The sequence below is a fragment of the Anoplopoma fimbria genome, chromosome 4, assembly GCF_027596085.1.
Source record: "Anoplopoma fimbria isolate UVic2021 breed Golden Eagle Sablefish chromosome 4, Afim_UVic_2022, whole genome shotgun sequence".
Lineage (NCBI taxonomy): Eukaryota > Metazoa > Chordata > Actinopteri > Perciformes > Anoplopomatidae > Anoplopoma > Anoplopoma fimbria.
The window spans coordinates 26,797,546-26,819,083 of NC_072452.1; the positions used below are offsets into that span (position 1 = coordinate 26,797,546).

A 21,538-nucleotide genomic window follows, 5' to 3' on the forward strand; every position below is an offset into this window, starting at 1 on the left:
ATCCAACTCAAATACGTGAGTAGCTAAATAGTTTCCCATTAAATTATCACAACGATGTGGTGTAGTTTACATTCCGTCCGCAGCAGCAGGAGCCACGTGTTTTCTTCCGTTGATTCGTTTTATCTTACATGTGATTGGTTTTCTAGAGGAGGAGGAGGAGGAGGAGGAGGGTGGTGGAGGTGGCGGTGGAGGTGGGCAAAGGGTCTAAAGCCTTGTACGGTGGATGCAGTTATAAAAAGGAAGAAGGGGGAATCGGCGCCGCGGCACAGCAAGAAATAGGCACAGGGGGGCGGCAGTGATGGGGCGGGGTCAGGTGGCGGCGAGCAGCGACGGGCGGATGACGAGGGGCGTAGAGAGGTGGGGTTTTTAAGGTGGAGGCCTCACAGGTAGATCTCCCTCTTGGAGGTCTGGCCGGTCGGAGTGGTGGCGTTGTGATACTCCACCGCCTGGCTCAGCGGGATCTCCTCCATCCCACAGTCTTTACCGGACGAGTCTCCGCCCGCGGGGTAGGCACTGCTGTAGGGCGTCATGAACCGCATGTTGGCCACTTTGGAGCCGCCAACGCCGCCAACGCCGCCCGTCCCGCGCTCCTCCGTCAGGGGCCTGGTGCTGCCGTTGGCCATCAGCTGCTCCTGCCCGTCCATCTCCTGGTAAGGCACAAAGGTGGAGAGCTGAGGGGCTTTCTTGGACACCTTGTGGGTGGGGGAAGGCTCGCCGGGCATCCAGCAGGAGTCGGAGTGGCCGAACTCGGTGCACTCGTGGGTGCAGTTACCGGTCATCGCCACGTCGGGAAGAGGCCTGAGGTCTGCAAAGAGAAAGAGAAATAAAGGATGAGAGACGGAGAGGCAACAGAGGAGGACAACTCCCAGACCAAACAACATCTCTGGTGTCGACCTGTCAATCAGCGTGTAGCCCCGCCCTAAAGCATCCCCTGCTTTATGGTCTGTTTGACTCTAAATGGAGCATCATTTACTAAATGAACATCATGCTGTATTGAAGAAGACTTGAAACTAGAGATTGAGACCATAAACTCATGTTTACAATGTTTACTGAGGGAATAAATCAAGAGAGAAGTAGAGTCATTTTCTCATAGACTTCTATACAACCAGAGGAGTCGCCCCCTGGTGGACAGGAGAGAGAATGCAGCTTTAACACATGAAGTATTGACTTCACTTTTCAGAGATGGAGATGAATGTGAGCTCTAGTAGAGAGTGTCAGCGGTCCATTATATATGTCGTTATGCTGTAGGGATGTGTATTGGTACAAAACGATACGTAGGGCGATACACGAGTCACGATACAACATATCACGATATATTGCAATACTATAAAATAGAGCTGAAAATACAACTTGTTGTGTACCTCCTTGAGAGTCCAATACGTGCATCACATATTGATAACTCAGCGGACAAATTGCATCAAAACTCCTTCAACAGGTATTTGTATTGCACATAGTCACTCAGCAGAGAACACACTGAACTGAAACGCACTTGCTATGAAAGACAATATGAAAATAGAATGCATATTGTTTCTCATCGTGTCACGGAACACTTTTTTACTAAAATGCACAACCTCATTTGAATATAAAGTACATACTGCATTATTGTCTTATTGTGTCACTGACTCTCTTAACTAACATGTAGATGACATACATATCGTGTGAAACAAAGTGCATTAAGTAAAGTTGTCTGTTAATCCAGGTTCAGCTTTCAGTAACTCCGTGGTGTTACTTCCTGTACAGCTTTGTTCTCTGGTGTCATATCGTCGTAACATTCCACTCGGTGTTGTAGTCGTCTAACATCGTAAGTCAGGTCTACTCTCTCTCTGCAGGTGGAGCCATGTTTTCTTCACCTCTTTGTAAATCCTGGGCACGACACTGCTACATCCATCATGATGACATTTTAAATCTGTTTAAAACAGGATTCAAAAAATGACATATCGTTACACTGTCGACGGAAAAGATATTGCGATGGACAGCTTTATTGATATTGTTGCAGATCCCTATTATTCTGTATATCTTTAGTTCTCAGACTCGTATAAAGAACAAGCAGGAAATTATATTTATTTTATTGATCATTTATTACCGCTTCGTCTCTATTTCATTGATATTTATGTTGTTTATGTTTGTGAAGTGTTGTGTAAGGATGCGTGTTTGTGCTCTGTGCTTTTCTTTAATGCGTGGCTGCAGAACTATTCCCTTTGAGATGATGAAGTGAAGAGTTAAAGTTGACTGTAAACACACCTGTATTTGACAGAAGTCAGGTAAAGGTTCACTCACAAACGTTGGTATTCCTCTCTGTGTAAATGTTGCTTTTCGCTCCTAAAAGCCAACAAACCTTTAAAGAGCAGAGTCACAGTTCAGCTCCACGCCGGCTGGCTGGCAGCAGTCTTTATCCCTTTATCCTCACACACAGCTCTCCATTTTAAAGGAAATTAATTAAAGCTCAGTGTGTATTTTTAAAGTCACTAATAGTTCACAAAGTGCCAGGAACGTTGCTTAATTTGTTGCTGAAAGAAGGAAACCACAAATCAAACGGAGGGTGCAGAGCGTGAAACAGGATCAGCTGATATGAAAGAGGCAGAAAAAGAAAACGCGCTCAGATTCGTTAAGACGTTAATTATATTGCACAATTAAAGCAAAAATAAAAATGCTGTCATTTTTCTTTACCTGCAAGAAATATGACAGAAGATGCTTCACAAGTCAATTCATTTCTGTCTTTTTTCACATATATATTGATTTATATTATGAATATTAAGGCTGTGAGGTTTTCTTTATCACGTTGGTTTTGTAGGATTCTAACTTTAATCCTGAACCTGTGAGACATGCAGGCAGACAGACAGAAAGTGACAGACAGACAGAAAGTGACAGACAGACGGACGCAGGGCTGAGTTCGCATTTAAAGAATCACAGCTCAGGATGGAGAAAGGTCAGAGATGGAAGCAGAAATATCAATGCGTATGCAGAAAGTAACCTTTCCTCTGTGCGTGACATTAGATCATTCTTTGATACTGGAGGCGGGAGTTTTGTGGGGGGTGTGTGCAGGTCCTCTCTGGGAATTGCGCTTATTTCCCAAAATGCCCTCTGCTTCATGCATAATTTAAATTCATTGCCTCTTTTTTCTTTTGCAAAAGGCGCTACAGTCGGCTCTTCTGTCTGTTTGCGGGTTGATGTGAGCGTTTTAATCCTGCGGAGTGCTGAGCAGCGACCCCCCCCCACACACACACACACACACACACATTCTCACCACCGTGGATTTGAGTTTTTTAAGCACTCCCCATGCAAAAGCAAGGTGCTTGCAAAAATGTTAAGTCATGTGCGAGTGGCTGCTGAGTTGCGAGCGGCTGTTTAATAAGTGCTTTTGCCTCTAAACGTTGCGTCAGCAGGAGGCTTATAAAGAAGCGACGGCCTCAGAGCTGCACGGATCAACAGACTCAACTCGACTCACTTCAACAACAACAAAGGAGAAAAAGACTCGGCAGCCAAGTTCAGCTGGACTTCAGCCTGGAGGCCAACAACAACCAAAACCTCTGACTCCGACTGCGTCTGCAAACAGCAGAGTGGCCACCAGCTGCTGGCTGCAGTCTAGCATTCTGCAGCAGAGTTTTTATTTTGTGCTGCTTGTAACGTAAGAATCTGGTATTTATATCAGTTTAGTGCTGAACAAACTCTCCATTATACTATACATTAAACTCGTTAATGACAGTTTTTGTGAATGGAGTCTGGTGTTTTTGTAGATAACATAGATAAAAGCTTCAGTTCCCCTTCAGACAGGTCTGTCTGACCGCCAGGTAAAGAGGTGAAAATACTCTAAATATAGAGTACACTCAAACGGACATTGATTCTTTTATGTGTCTAAAATAGTCTGGATTAGAAACCTGGACAAGCAATCTGTCCCAAAGGCCCCAGAGTCCGAGTTTGTGCTAATTTAATTCTGAAAATGTTTGGGACTATGCACCATTAAAGCCAAATAGCAACCAACATGATGAGATAAAAACCTGCTCTACTCGCTCTGATCTTGAGGTTCTGTTTTCAAGATGTCAAATCCAGTTTTATGTCTGAATTACCACAAATCAAACTGGTAGTCCAGCATATTGAAACTGTGATGGAAGCACATTTATCAGATGCTTTTCAAGCCTTTCCATCAGGTTTTTATAAATCTCATGAATTCTGACAGATATTTATTCTTAAAAAAAGGCTTTAAACCGTGTCACGTCAACCCTCTTACTGAGTATAATCTGAGTATCCGTCCTCTTTGTGCAGTTCAGTTTACAGACTCACCTCTCTGTCTGTTTAAGTTTGTCACTAATACGAGCAGCGTCTTTGAACAGCTGATGTTTACGAGCAGAAGAGGAGAAACAGGACGATGGAATCAAACTGTTGCTTCAGTTCAGCCTGTCTGCTTCCATCAGACGTACTATTCTCCACTTTTTAAAGGTTTTGTATTTGTGTGTAAATATGAGCATGTATGAACATCAACACATGACTCATGTCTATGAGAGTTTTCACACATTTACCTCCAACTGTTTCCTCTTTTGCCATTTTTGTAACATCAGTAAAATGCACTAAACACTTAAGTCTTCCTGCTGAGGTCAGATCTTTCACAATAAAAGCTGTAGCGGTTCAAAGAGCATAATCACTCTGAAACTTTTTTATAATATAAAAAAAACTAAACGGCAAATAGGAATGGATTGAAAATTAACGAGTGAATATAAAAAAACAATTCAGTAAGAGATGTCGCACTCAGCAGGACAGAAAGAAGAAGCTTTGAGACAATAGATCGATGTAAAAAGTGGATGTAGTCAAAGTGACGTCACCCTTTGGTTTGTGGACAGTTTTGAAGCCTTGAGTTTGGCATTTAGGCCGTCGCCATCTTGTTTTTTTGGTACCAGAAGTGACATGAGAAGGTGGAGTTATAATAAAACTGAACGCTGAATTATGTTGACACAAACTTTCTTGAATGGGTTAAATTTATATGATAAATACACGGACAACTCCCAAACCCAACAACACCGTGGTGTCGACCTGTCAATCAGTGTGTAGCCCCGCCCTAAAGCATCCCCTGCTTTATGGTCTGTTTGACTCTAAATGGAGCATCATTTACTAAATGAACATCATGCTGTATTGAAGAAGACTTGAAACTAGAGATTGAGACCATAAACTCATGTTTACAATGTTTACTGAGGGAATAAATCAAGAGAGAAGTAGAGTCATTTTCTCATAGACTTCTATACAACCAGAGGAGTCGCCCCCTGGTGGACAGTAGAGAGAATGCAGTTTTGAGACATGACGCTTTGACTTCACTTGATTGACGTCTGGGATTAACTAGAGAATGAAACATTTCAGCCCTCTGAGGCTCTAGAAGGCTTTTAATGTGAAACATATGGGAACACTACAGCAGAAAGTAAACGCTTGACAGAAATTAGAAAAGGCAAATTAAAAGTGACAGGAATAAATTATAGCATGTCGTTACTCTGTTGTTGTACTGACTGAATTAGTGCTGTGGAAATGTACATTTTAATGAGTTAATCAAGACAAGAGGTAAACAAGGAGGAAGTTAAACAGAACCAGATCGGAAAATAGAAAAACACGTCCTATGAAAGTGTAATAAACTTTACTAAACTGGAACTAAAAGTATGTCTCTGATATGAATACAAGTAAATAAACGCCTCATTAACTATTCAAGAATGTTAATATAAAGAAACAAGCATTTTATTCGTCCTTATTTCTATATTTTTTATGTATTTCACGTTGATGTATAAAGACTAACTGTCAGTATTAGTGAACTTCTTACCGCTGAAGAAGTTCCTCAATAATCACTTGACTTGTGACTCTAAATATAATAACTGGTTAAAGAACCAGAGAGCGGAGATCTGTAGCTCTAATCACAGAGTTTAGCGTCCGGCTGATGGGGGTCGTGTTCGTCCTAATTAAGCACAAGAACTAATTGGCTCTGGTTTGAGACGGAGCTAATTGGCGAGCGCGATGAGGGGGGTGCGTTTGGGCGGGTTGTGGCTAAGATGTAAGATCAATAACGGGTTTTGGCTAATAAGGCCTTCCTCTGGTGGTGGACACGACCGCCACTGCTCACCTCGAGCCCACATCATCATCATCATCAAAGAAGAGACGGAGATCAGATGCTGATGAAGCAGATCTTACTGCTGCTGAGTCTCATTAGTGACTGAAGCACAAACACCTTCATCATCGTCATCATCGTCAGAGAACTTTGTCACCTCGATAATTAGATACAGACTTTGATTTAAAGTGTCCTCTAATGTACTTTACTATCAATGTGATTGATGGAATGGTTGGTTTATTTTGATATCTTGCTGTTTTTTACAGTAGGCCATATTCAAGATTTTCGATTATTACGCTTCATTTGTACTGAAAGTTTTTCAATGAAATTCCAAAGTACACTCGTACTGGTGAGGATCAACCTTATTGATTGCAGTGACCCCATGACCTTTCATCTAGTGCCACAGAGCTTTAGGTTTGTTCCACTGGTGTTTATTTATCTAAATTCAGATTCATGTTGGATCCACCATGATTGGACCGCTAGTTGCTGAAGTTATATTTCCTTTAGTGGTTCCTTGTTTTATTTTTGTGTCCAGTTTTTGGACCCACAAATCCATTGTTGTTAATGTGGACGAGAAGAAGGCCGCTCAAAAGAGCCTATTTTTCAGGAGTCGACAACTACAAGAGTACCGTTACTGAAGTACGAGTTAGGTAACAAATCAATCATTGACTTCTGGTTTCACATGAGGAACAAACAGAAGTCTGCTGGAGGAAACATCTCTGGTTGTTGGACTCATCCACCTTCCTTTCCTCCGTTTGGGTTTTCGTGGACTTTATACTTCCTGGTTCAAGATTACACGATAACATACGAAATGATTACATGGGATATCTACAAATAACAGCAAGTTGTCTTTTGTAGGTATAGCTACGAACGCTGGATGAGATCAGCCTGCCTCGTGTTATCTAAAAGGTTTTTCAGTATCATAGTGAATATTTCGACGATCTCGACAATGTGGATGAGGTCTTTGAATCTGATGGTCACCCTTATTTATTTGAGCTCAGAGTATCCGGTTGAAGAGCTCCTATGAATTTAAGAACAGTTGGAGAGGTAGAGGAGGGTGTTCTTGTGGGTGCTGTGACCTTTGGACCACAGAGAGTCGGACCTGTTGCTGCCTGATATTCAGATTTTCCAAACAAAAGGTAAAGAAAGACGGTTTATTAAGGACCTTTCCATAATTATATCAGACACTTATTATCACAATCAGTTATTTTACTGGACATAACAATACGTGGATGCTGCTCAATTGCTCTTGCAGCACATTTAGTCCCTTAGAATCAAAAGCATGGGAAAATAAGTTCCTCTTTGACCTTAACCGAGCATTTGAGTTTCCTAACCCTCACCGTACCGTGACCATAATAAAGCTAACTCATCATTGGACGCTTTTGGGGGTTTCAATCTGTTGGTGTTGGTCCATAAACAACGGAGAGTCACATGACAGAAGTAGCAGCAGATGATTCCTGCTTTCTCACAAGTATTTAAAGAGGAAGTTAGAAAAGTTCCGTGGCGACCCACTGGAGCAGGAAACGCTATCTCTCTTTGGCGTTTCCCTCGGTGATGCTCGCCGGCTGTCAGAAGGCCGTGACGCTGAATTCAAGGTTGCTTCTATTAGTCAGGCCTGTTTAAAATGGAGGAGTCCTCCTGAGGTTTTTTTTTTTCCCCCTGTAGCCCTTATCTACACTCCTGAGTTCCAGTTAACCCGGGGGACCCTCGCTCGCCCTGACGGCCTCTCTCTCTGCATAATACACTCCGCTACCTTGGTCACCATTTTCCGGTCAAACTAATTAGATTTCAGAGTGCCCGCTTGGGAAGATGTCAGCGGTATGAAATGGAAATAATTTCCAGATGAGTGTCTGACATTTTACGCTGTCGACTAAGGTAAAGAGCCCAGTCGGATTGGTTCTCCCCTTCCTCCCTTCCTCCTTCCTCCCTCCTCTTCTTCTTCTTTTCCGCTCCATCACGTTAGTCTCAGAGATATATGCTAAACCGTCGAGCTTCCTCTCTCTCTGCTCCGTCCTGGCTGATAAATGGAAGCCAATGTACACAGAAGAGAGCTTCTCTTTTTTTTCTGCTTTCACTTGAAGTGTTAATGTGTTTAATTACTTTGAAGCTGGGTTGTGTATGTGTGCAGAAAAAAACCCTTCAATTAATGCCTTTTCTCCGTCGATGACAATGGCTCCAATTTATCTCATAGGAACAATAGAGGAGTGAGAGGAGGTGCAGCCGCTGTGAACGCTCAAAGACGTCCAGGAGGAAGCGAACGGCGTTCTGCTGCTGCTTCCCCCGCGGCAATCAGCGGTGACGCCAACAACAACCCACTCACAGAGGAGGATACCTTAGTTTAAGAAACAGAAATGACTTAGACTCGTTCTCCAGAGGCTGAAACCTCGAAGCTGGAAGCAGACCAGACAACGTTCATAGTCTTCATGTTCTGAAGCTCATCATGGAGAGTATTTTTGTTGGATTGACACAAAATCTGAGAAAGATAATCCACGACTTAACGTTATCATTTTACCAATATTTTTGAGACTATATGGCTGACAGTTTAAGATTTATTTGAGGTTTTTTTATGGACGTATAAGTTTAGATTGACATGTAAAGGTGTTGTAGATAAACAAAGTGTATATTGAATATATTATTGACAACCATTAGGTCAATCAGAATCATTCATGCCTCATGTATATTTGACTCTGAAAAGATCGTGTCGAAATAAGTAATAATTAGTTAGTAATTAGTAATAGAAAACAGAAGATAAATGTTCTGCTGGCAGGTTTAAGGAGTCGTAGCTTTAACGTGATGGTTTTACTGGTCCGGTCCACTTCAGGTCTGACCAGGCTGTATGTGATCCATGAACTATAATTAGCTTGACACCTCTGTCCTCGTGTTTCTTGTGCAGAAACAGTCACTAAGCACACGTTCATCCTACATGATGAATGACACTACATCTGGAAGCTTCACTGTGTCACATGACTTCAGGAAGCTGCACACAAAACACATAACTCCCCCTACATTTTGAATTCCTTGTTGTGTAAAAGTTAAAACAAACAGGACACATCAGGTTAATCGGTGAGTCAAACAGGTGATGGTGAGGCTGGCTAGTTGTTTCCACTGTCTATCAGTCTTTATGCTAAGCTAGGCTAACCGTGACCTGACTCTAGCTCCTTACTTTTCTTTCTTTTTTCTTTTTTTTTACCGTGTAGAAATGATAGAAAGTAAGACAGGGACAAATACAAACTGGGGAGACGAACATTTGTGTCCATCTTATGTTCGATCTGGTTAACGTGAGAGTGACGGGTGTTGAATGAGAGCTGGTAGTAATATGGGACATATTTAAATCTACACAGAAATACACAAATACTGTACCTCTACATAAATACCCCTATACAATCTAAAAGATGGGGGCAAGAGAAGTATTTTGCACTGAACAAAGGTCATTGTCCCTCTCTCATTAAGAAAGTAGATGTTGAACTATGTCTTTTCATAATACAGATTATAAAGCAGAAGCGTTTTCTTTTCTCTTTGCAATGAGACCATGTTGCTCTGATTGGTGTCTTCTGCAAAATGAAATACAGCTGTTTTAAGCTCTTGTGTTTACCCCCCCCTCCTCTGACCCCCAGTCTGTCTCTGTGTGGAAACCTTGCCGGCTCTAATTAAACTTTGGGCAGATTAGAACTTTGCCTTGTCAGTCTTTATTCATGCTTAAACAAGTTATTACTTTTTGAGAAATTAAATTAGCCGGCAATTAATTAATCGACACAGAGCTGGGAAAGAGGACGAAGGAGGGAGGGAGGGAGGGAGGGAGGAGATGAAAGTAGAGTAAAAGAAGACAGGAAAAGGAGATGAGGAGGGGGGGGGGTCTGGTTTGGCAGAAAATGAAGGAAATGGAGACATAGATTTATCTCGGAGACGGAAGGAAAGAAAAAGAGAATTATAGATATTTAAATGTCATCTGTTCTTTCGCTAATTAGCAGGAGAGAGCGATGAAGATGAAATCCTTTCTTCCAAACATCAACATTTGATGCTTTCAGAAGTCAAAACCATCCTCCTCCTCCTCCTCCTCTTCCTCTTCTTCCTCCTCCTCCTCCTCATCATGCAGAGGAGTTATTAGACAGACAACCACTCCTCCTCGTTTTCCAAAATCCAGAATAATTCCCCCTCTGACAAACTCTCCACTTTGTTTCTCGCTCTGACGGTTTTCTCGTCGGCTTAACGCCGTCTCCTCCTACCAAAGCTCAGGTATTCTACTCGAAGTTTGAAATGATACACTATATAAATCTCAACTTAACATATTTCCTTTACGCTAATAACAGCATGCATTGTGTGTCAGCTTGTTTTTGCTCTTCTATAAAGCTTCATAGTGTTTCCAGAGTAAAATGTCCACGTTTTTATGCCATTAAATTAAAATATTCTACATGAGTCTGGAATGATTTTATTCACATATCTGATATCTTTGGTATCTCCACTAGAATTTCAAATTCACATCTTAAAGTCTGATAATTAAAATAAGCAGAAAACACAAAGTTGTTGTTTCACTGCTTTAAAAAGACTTTCACTGCTTCTGATTAAATAACTTACCACACCACTGCAGATTAATAAAGAACTAAAATAAAACACTTTAGTGGTTGAACCTCCCAGACATCAGATTCAAGTTGCGGCTCACGAAGACCAAAGTTTTTATTTGTGGCATTTTGTATTTGAGAGCAGCGGCCGAGAACGAACCAAAGCGAGAGCATCGAAACCGCCTGAAGCGATATCAAGTACAATAACACAGCAGCTTCTCCTGGCCATAAATATTTGTGTGTGTGTTGTGTGTGTGTGTGTGTGTGTGTGTGTGTGTGTGTGTGTGTGTGTGTGTGTGTGTGTGTGTGTGTGTGTGTGTGTGTGAGGGGTCATTAAAGATGCTGAGGAACATAGTTTGAGTTTGCTTTGAATGCACAAACTGACCTGAATACAGACTCTGGCTGTGAGAGAGCTGGCAGCTCGTGTGCATCTGTTTAAAGAGGAGCTCACGCTCTCATTTCTCCACAGACAACATCTCACTCTGTGTCCTTTTCATGCAGAAACTGTTTTTACTGTAAAAAGCAGCGACTGCAGAGGCGTTTCCTATCTGATTAGTGAAGGTGATGCTTTTCTCTTTGTTTACTGAGATAAATGAGCGATTGCATTAGATTCTCATTTACAGACGCGTTTATTGTTGCCAGATTTAACTGCACGCTACATTTACTCTGCAGACAAGCCTCCCTCGGTCCAACAATACAATCTTGGAACGCTAGATTCTCCTGAATAAGGAAAAAAATGTTCAAAGACGAGGCCAAACTAAAAATAAATATCCTAAACGTCCTCCTGCTCAGTTTAACTTCCTGTCCTGTTAGGAGTAATGTGACATGAAAAGGAGTCCTGAGAGGAGAAAACAATGGAGGGAATAATGGGTTCTTGTCACAGCGTTCCTTCCTCTGAGTCCATTATCTTCTTAAATGTGGACATCTCTTTGTCTCCATGAGAACACCTGAGTCTTTATTGTCTCTATGTGGATACCTGAGAGTCCATTTTCATCTCCATGAAGACACCTGAGTGGACGTTGGTGTCTCAGATGTTCATTTGGAGACAAGAGTCCATTGTTGTCTCTAAGGTCCTGTCTACACGTGTTCATATATATTTTTGCATATATTATTTTATATAGTATTTTATATTTGTTATATAAAATGCATATTTTCCCCTAAATTATGAATTATTTGTTAGAAACTTCAGGTTTATGGCCTTCCTCTCCAGAAAGAGGTGATGGTTCAGTACCTTCCACCTTATAAAAAGTCTCCTCGATGAGGACTTCCTCCTCTTTGTCTTCAGACACCTTCACCTTGATGGGTGTAAGTAGTGATTTATTTCTATTATTGGGATTATGATGTATGTCAATTGTTTAATTGGTCATCTTTGATCCAATTTGTTTTATAATATTATATTAAAGTACATGTTAGGCTAATCAATATATTTTAAAGACAATAAATAAGTAACTTTAATGTGCACATATTAAAAAGGCTGAATTTATTTATGCTCGATGTAGAAATCTCTCTTTCCTTGTTAAGAACCATGCCGATCATCAGCAATCGTTTTCAAATCATTTCCTGGATAAATAAACGGCAGAAGTGATTGTAAAATTGGTGTTTCTTGGTGGTTTGTGGCTCCAGTTAGAACCTTAAATCCAGATCACACTCATTTAAACTCAGTCAGAGTTTTAGGTCACTTAAAAGGACATTTTGAAAACGCTTTTTAAGGTGTAATTTCTCTAAAACTGTGAAACGGAAACGTCATCCACCCAATTCGCACATTCCCATTTCCTCACCTTCTCTTCTCTTCCTCTGCAGGAGACTGTTTCTTTAAGGCCACTGAGATGTCTGAATATTTCATATCAAAGCCCGGTATCATGAGCAGGTTGTGAAATAGTCATGAAATACAATCTATTGCTTTTGTGTAAAGGGTCACGAACTGTCTGTTGTTATTTCTCGATCAGGATGAAAATGAAGCAAATGGAAAGGAATGTTTTGTTTTTTTGTGGAGGACACTTACATTAAATGCATGGACTTTATACAATCTTAAAATACTATTGGTGGACAGAGGGGTGTGGACGAGTCCAACAAACTAGACTTTAAACCAGCAGTTGGACATGACGCTGTGGTTTAAATATTGTGGTTTTGTTGCTTAAATCTGACTGTACATACTTATTTTAAAGCCGATGATGATGTTTTTCCGAAACCCAACAAAGTTGTTTTGTTGCCAAAACCTTACTCTAGATTTTAACATTATGTCCTCCCGAAAAAAAAGTCATTCCGAGCGACAAGAAAAAATTCAATAAAAAAAGAAACTGAACTATTTGCCTCCCTGAGCATGAAAACAATAGATTACATTCCGTAATTATTTATCAAACTGCTGTGAGACTGTTTTGTATATAACAAGACTCCCAATGAACATTTTTTGTGTGTTTTCATCTCCTGATATTGTAAAGTGACGCTAAGAGGAAACTCCACCTCGTCGTCCGTCCACATGAGAGTCACATTTAGTTTTCACCATCGCACCAAATATCAAATATGTATAAATAAAGAAATAACTAGCTATTGCTTTAAAGGAAATGAGGCTCTTAGATCTTCTTCTCTGGTATTTCAGGATACGTTGACGTGGCCTTTATAACCACCTACTGACCCGGTTTGTTTTGTGTTCTGGTGTGCATGGAAAATATCTGTTTTAAAACATTTCTGTCCATTTCTTTGGTCTCCTCTCTCTATATTATACTCAATATTTTGGGTAAAGATCTTGAAATTCAACACTCAGAAAGCCACATTTCGCCGCATGTTGTTGACTCTTGTTGTGAAACTGTACCATGTGATCACATCTGATGGGGATGACGGACTTTAATGTTTAATGTTTCCTGTGAGACGGAGAGACGTGACTCTGTGTGGATCTGCTGTCAGACCGGACTCTACAGAGCTGTCAATGTTGTTTTCCATGCATCAAACAATCAGCAGCGTTGTTCCTGCTTCACGCCCGTCTCTTGAAGTTAACTCGCACACTCCAGCATCAAACAGGAAGCTGAGGCGGTAAACCAAACCCAGTGACCCCCCCGACTGTAAATAACATCAACCAAGAGAAACTAAATAATAAATAATGTGAGAAACCTGCAGATCAGAGCGGAGAAAAGGACCGAATTAGCGTGGAGGTGAAATAAATCTGCACAGTGAAAGAAACGCCAACCAGTCAATTATTAATAGTCCAGGAAAAAAAGATCACACACACACACACACACACACACACACACACACACACACACACACACACACACACACACACACACACACACACACACACACACACACACAAACACACACACACACACTTACACACTCAAACACAGTCACACACACACACACACACACACACAGTCACACACACACACACACACACACACACACACACACACACACACACACACACACACACAGTCACTTACACACACACAACACAGTCACACACACACACACACACACACACACACGTCACTTACACCCCTGTGGAATCGGCCTACTATGAAGGAAAAATTCAATTATCCTACAAAAGTGAATAAATTTGCAGCATGGCAGCCCGTGGCTGTAGCTGCTCCTGCCATTTCCCAGGATGCATTAGAGGAGCGGGGGTGGGGGAGGTTGGGGGGGGGGGTGAGGGCTTATTAATGGTGCATTGCCATCTCTTAACTCTGTCACCAGTGAGAGGCAGTGCGAGCTGATGTTCCAGTTAAAACATCCGACTGGTTCTGTTTCTGAGGAATAGGACAGTCGTTAAACTGAATCGGCCGGAATTAAACCTCGTTAAGATAAATGAAATCCCAGCTGAAAACAAATAAATAGATAAAAATCAGAATAAGTTTCCTCTGATAAATAAAAACATGTTAATGTACTAGATGTATTAAAGGGGATGTACAACATAAACTAGGAGAACTACTACTCTTTCTATGATAAACTTGATTTGTGTACTATTTCCTTTTTGGGGGGGGCAATGTTCAAAGTATAATTAGCTGTATTTAATGTACTAGATATATTAGTACTTATATGTATGGATATTAGTACATATGAAATGTGTGCACTAACATGTATAATAATAACATTTATTTGGGATATTAGTGCTGATGTACTCGACATATGATGTGATATCATATGTGTACTACTCTAGGTGTTCCAGTGGAAATACTGCATCTTTATGTAAAAGTACTGCATTGTCTCATGTAATACACAAACTAAGTAATATACTGTGTAATATATATCATTTATTTATTCTCTTGTAAAAGGTGATGTACTGTACAACAAGAACTAGGTGGACCACAACATGATATACATATTGTTGAAGTTAAAGAAAGTACTACATGTACTACATGTACTACTACTACATGTACACATTAGAACATGTAGTGTTACGTGTTTATTGGTATCACTATATACACTGCAGAGTATTCTCAATACATTAGAGGTATTATAGTTGCAATAGAGTTAATGTACTCGTGTAGTACATGAAGAAGGTGGTAATGCAAGTACTATGTGTTCAAGTGGATATACTACACTATCATGTAGTACATGTACTTTATGTTCTAGCAGATGAATATGTCAGAATACAGTAAGAAGGGATGTACAACATGTACTTCAGAATGCATTACATACTTAAAGTAGTATCTGAAGAACCACATGTACTTAACATACTAGAGCATGTGCTCCATTAGTACTTTGAGATCTAGAATATGTGTGTATGTACATGTAGTACAAAGATAGGTTCTAAATACAATATGTCTCTCTGTATCACTACTTATACTTTATGTAATAGGTTAAATACTTTGTATATAAATGTGTTAGAGGAAAAGAACTACATGAACCATGTGGTAATATTTTCCAGTCGTTGCAAAGTCAAAAGAGTTTGATGTAGTAAAATAGATGAATACAGTATAAGTACTACATGTACTTGGAGTTGAATATAAACGACTGAGGGCCTTTACACACCAGGTGTTTTTTATGAAAAAACATTCATGCGATTAATTCAATATATTTTTATTAACTGTTGATTTAGTCATGAATATATTTCGCACAGAATACGAAGATCGAATAAGCGACAAACTTAAATAATAAATGAATTAATAAAGGCATCAACTAATCATGTTCTGCAGATCGGAAATATTTAAAATGTACAACAACTCTAAGGCTCCAATGTTTGAATCAAGACTGAAAAAGTAATACTCCATTTAACCCTCACAAAGCAGACCAGATCCACTCCTTCCACCCTTACCTTTCACAATAAAAGCCCTAGACATGTACACTGTAACTGTTCACCAGATGGAACTCAGAAAACGCTTTGATATAGAACAGAAACAGTCTGATGTGTCCTAAACAGGCCACCATACAGACATCCCCCTTTTGATTTCCTCAATCCCCACCTTCAGGACAAACTTTATTCTACTTTAATGTTGGACATGCTTAGCATTCTGGATGCTAACGTGCTAACGTGACTCTCAGCGCCTCTGCTTCAGTTACAGTGTGTTCATGTCTCCTCACTGATCACTGATTTCTGTCTTTTCATGACTCCAAACCGATTGTGCGTGCGGCGTGACGACTGTCAACCGGCTTCCTGTTTGATCCGACAGGAACAGCGTACCTGCGGCTGATTGATGGCGTCCTCGTGTTCCCGCTCTCACGGCTGAGCGACGCCGCAGACAGATTGATGCTGACGGCGTACGACCAGACGCAGAGAAACCACATGTGACAGGCGTGTTGAGGAGCGGCGGTTATGTTGCGTTCGGGATCAATCGGGTGATTCTGATCTCTGGGGAAATCTATACGTGTTTATGCTTCAAGAAACGCCAGCTTTGTTTTGTTGTTAAATGTGAAAAAACGTGCAGGAGTGATGATGAATTCAATAAGAGAAACCCGGGACAAAAATCAAGTTAAAGTTATTAAAAAACATTTGTATTTGTAATTAGTTTTCTCTCCTTCAAGCATTTTAAAATTTGATTAAAACTATCCTGATTCTTCTCTAAAATTTCAGAAACAAAATAGAAAATACGACCTAAGAGCTGGAACACCGTGAGATAAGATTCATCCTCTGTCTCCTTGTGGAAATATTCAAGCAAAACGAGGAACATAATAAATTTTAACGACCCTCCTTTTATATGTTTACTCCTGAATTCAGACGACACCAGAGATTTACATCAGAGCACATCCTTATTTCAACAGTGATATTTTCCTCTTCCTCACGCTGAAGGGAAGCGGCTCTAAGGACTTTCAAATCGTCCTGAAAAAGGGAAACTGTGCAGAGAGATAATTTGACTGAGGAGACGAGGACGGCTGCAGATAAACTTCCCTGTCAGACTTTGTGTCATTTTCTACACTGAGATGAAGTTTGCAGAAGATTTTTTACTACTTTTTTTTTTTTTTCTGGAGGAAATAAAGTGTGACAGACTTTTTCTTTTCCTTCCCCTGCTGGAAATCTAAAAGTAAAAAGCCCTCAAACAGAAGTGGAGTCCGTCACTGTGCATCGAGGCTGCAGCTCGGCGATGCTGCTCTCTGGAGGAAAACTGCTTCACCAACTAAACTTCATGTGGAAAAACTGGTTCAGTGCAACTACAGCTGCCGAGAGAAGGAGAACCGCCGCAGCTGCATTATGCAGAAGTCAGAAAAGACAGTGTATTTACTGATGTGACATACTGTGAACAGATTATCATTATTTAAAGGCAAAACATACAACAGACTCAATGTAAAAGTAATAATTACGATAGAACATGACTTTCTCCTTTAGTTTGAAGTCTGGATCAGTGAGTTTGTCTTTTCAAAATAAAATTCACAGGAAACAACTCGATTAGGTTTAGAATACAAAACTACTTAGTTAAGTTTAGACAACTAAACTACTTAGTTAAGTTTAGACAACTAAACTACTTAGTTAGGTTAAGACAACTAAACTACTTAGTTAGGTTAAGACAACTAAACTACTTAGTTAGGTTAAGACAACTAAACTACTTAGTTAGGTTAAGACAACAAAACTACTTAATTCGGTTTCGAAAAAGATGTTGTTTTTTTCAATGTTCAGCGTCTTTAAACTTGGCAACTCAGGTCAAAAATCAAAAAACATGTTTTCTTTGTTTGAAGCAGTAATTCATGAAATGACAGAAAATGATACAGAATAGAGATAGATAGATAGATAGATAGATAGATAGATAGATAGATAGATAGATAGATAGATAGATAGATAGATAGATAGATAGATAGATAGATAGATAGATAGATGACAACCAGGAGTTCTCTTTATTTTCCTTTATTCTATCCTTCATCTGCTCATTTCTGTTTCCTCATTCCTTTCCTCTCTCGTCCTTCTACCTTTTCATCTTTAGTCTGTTTTACTTTTCTCCATCTTTCTAAAACTTTGTTCCCAGCTGCATCTCTCTCTGTCTCTCTCTCTCTCTCTCTCTCTCTCTCTCTCTGTCTCTCTCTCTCTCTCTCTCTCTCTCTCTCTCTCTCTCTCTCTCTCTCTCTCTCTCTCTCTCTGTATCTCTCTCTCTCTCTCTCTCTCTCTCTCTCTCTCTCTCTCTCTCTCTCTCTCTCTCTCTCTGTCTCTCTCTCTCTCTCTCTCTCCCCCCCTCTCTCGGCCCTGATGTCCCATCAGTCTTTGTTCTTCCTCTCTGCAGTGTCTACAGCCGGCGGGGAGGAAGAGGGACCAGACCTGCTGAGATCAAAGTTTACTCCACTACTTTATGTGACTGTGTGTTTTATAAAATAAAAATAAAAAAGTACAGATGGGGAGAGAAGGTAAATATCCAGGTCGTTCTCTGCCCATCTGTGTCGCAGCACAGAACCAACCAGCATGATAATGAATTCTATCTGCAGCACTAGAACGTAACTGAACCTCACTGTCCTCAACGTGTCCGTTCTGAACTTCTGACACGTTTGTTCTTAGTGTCTAACAATGCAACATAACCTTCTCTAGTTCATGTTTCTATTAAACATGATCATCCCTCATCTATTTGCTTTGCATGTGTAGTTTTATGAGCCTCTGTGTTGCATGTCTTTATAGTACGAAACAGTGTAGCATAAGGGGTTTCATGCATGATGCTTCCACTCATATTAACATTCTCTTCTTTTATTGTTTCTGCATGCTCGTAAAGAATAAATGATGCATAGCTTTGTAATTTCTAATCGTATATTCTGTTTTTTAGTGGACTTTGTAACATCTGTCCAGGGACTACGGATGAAAAAATATCCCCTTGGCTAACTGATTTTTTATTAATGTTCTAATAAACCAATAACAAATTATAATAATTATAAGAGTATCAGTTCAGAAAATCATAGGATGGAATATAAAAAACATGTCTGCAAAAATTAAGAATGTAAGCTGAAAGATCTCTTTTAAATAAAGTGTCTGACTGTCCGTGTGAAAAGGAAATAGGACGAGCGGCTCAAGGCCTCGGCGAGACTTCAGTTTGAAAAACATTATCTGATATCTTGTGCCTCCATTGAAATGAATATAAAGCCGTTCTCAGGGAGCACATGCTGGTGGCAGCGCAGCAAAAATAAATGGCTGACGATTTTTTTGATTTTCTGGTCTGGTAATGTTTTCATCGAGATAATGATGTATTTGGAAAAGAAGTGGATTGCTCTTTTGACACATTATCCCTTCACAAAATCCTGGACGAAAATATCTTTAAAACACGTCTGGCTGCCAGAAAGAAAACCATCACAAGAAAAAGAGACTGCATGAAATAAATGGTATGGAGAAGTTGACCTTCAGACGTTGATGAAAACATTATATAGAATACTGGGAAAATGGGCTCCATATGAGATAAGATGTAACCGATGTCTTAATGTCTCCATGTCGACCCATTTATTCAGCTTCAATATAGCTGTAAAAATAAAGAGAATAAAAGACTTAATAAACAAACAAAAGTCAAATCTACCAAAACAATCTGAATATTCCAAAACCCCGTCTTGACTAAGTGAAGATTTATGTCTAACTGTTAAAAAGTGCCCATCAAAAGCTTTCAAAATCCAGAGAAATGTCCAGAAAAACAAACGGATAAACATGCAAACCAACTCAGCTAAGAGGACAAAGGTTATCCACATCACGGCATCGTCACTAGAGAAGACAAGAGGCACTAATCTGTCATTTAAATGTCCTCTAGAATTCAATCATTAGGAAAAAACTCTGATATTTAATATTCACTGTACGCAAAATGAAAGGAAATGGTGATTTGACTTTAAACCAAAAAGACAGAAGAGAGATATGATGAGATAGAAGAACAGAAACGATGAAACACGGAGGGACGGAGACACAGAAAGGCAAGAAGAAACAAAGTGGTGAAAGATGAAGGGAATAAGGATGGAGGGAAGGATGACGGAAGGATGAAAGGAAGGATGAAAGGAAGGATGGAACAATGACAAAAATGAGAAAGTAGAGAAACGAGTGAGTTTGTGGCAACGAAAGAAACAAAGAGTGACTCCAGAGAGAGATGTGACTGTGATTCTGTGCTTCAGGCTAAAGCTAACTTCCTCTCACACACACACACACACACACACACACACACACACACACACACACACACACACACACACACACACACACACACACACACACACACACACACACACACACAGCGTCTCACTATGCATCTATCACACTGGGGTCAAAAGTCGAAAAAACGCCTCGAGCCAAACATCAAACAAAACCTACAGCTGTGTGTGTGTGTGTGTGTGTGTGTGTGTGTGTGTGTGTGTGTGTGTGTGTGTGTGTGTGTGTGTGTGTGTGTGTGTGTGTGTGTGTACCTGTAAAATCAATACGTTAATCTCAGTGGACAGTACACTGACTCAAACTTGTACTGAGGATCCAGACTGAAGTGTATACAAATGAAGGAACAACACTGTTACAATCATGAAATTACATTCCGTATACCTTCGGTAGCTAGCGTAGCATAGACGTGCTAATGCAGGTTAATGCTGTGCTAATTGACGCTGCTAACATTAGCTCCTCTCACATTGTGTAAACATATATCTCGAGTATAACGAGTCTCACTGTAACAAAACGTATAAAAATGACGAGCTCCAAATCCACTAAACCAGAAACCAGTGATGAGTCTGTGGAGCAGAACCATGCTACGCTGTGATTGGTCAGTCTGTGTTAGAGGGGGCGGGACTTGCTCTGAATTTCTGAAAGAGAGACAGCTAATGCTAATGTGAACTATCCATTAGATGGAAGGGGGAGGAGGAGGAGGAGGAGGAGGAGGAGGAGGAGGAGGAGGAGGAGGAGGAGAGTGCATGGTGTGCTGATGAACCTCCTTTATTTCTCTCTCTTCATCAGTTCAGACCATCTGTATGGACGATGTTCAGTGAACGAGTTGGCAAGCAATAACATTGTGTGTATGTGTGTGTGTGTGTGTGTGTGTGTGTGTGTGTGTGTGTGTGTGTGTGTGTGTGTGTGTGTGTGTGTGTGTGTGTGTGTGTGTGTGTGTGTGTGTGTGTCAGGGAGGGTTGCCAGATCAATAGGCAGCAGGAGCACCAGTGACTTACGGGACAGATCAGTGCTACAGTGCTGCTGGTCGCACTGACACACACACACACACACACACACACACACACACACACACACACACACACACACACACACACACACACACACATTTTTCTATTTATAACTGTTCACACTTAAAGTACTACAGAGGGGTCAGAGGGCACACATGAAGCCATATATTAACTGCATGAGTGTGTGTGTGTGTGTGTGTGTGTGTGTGTGTGTGTGTGTGTGTGTGTGTGTGTGTGTGTGTGTGTGTGTGTGTTTTGAAGCTCATTACGATGCAGAGCTGGTCAGCATCTTGTTTAAAGAGAGACCATATGTCTGCTACACACACACACACACACACACACACACACACACACACACACACACACACACACACACACACACACA

General features: G+C 40.6%; 1 protein-coding gene across 1 annotated transcript in view; it reads right to left on the reverse strand.

The window, feature by feature from the left end:
* Positions 1 to 365: 365 nt before the first annotated feature.
* The window catches only part of LOC129090604 (protocadherin-1-like), a 167,651-nt gene continuing 146,478 nt past the window's right edge, over positions 366 to 21,538 (reverse strand). Inside the window, exon 5 of the mRNA XM_054598263.1 lies at positions 366 to 805. Coding sequence (XP_054454238.1) covers positions 381 to 805 — 425 coding nt within the window. The 3' untranslated portion in view covers positions 366 to 380. The remainder of the gene's footprint in view (positions 806 to 21,538) is intronic.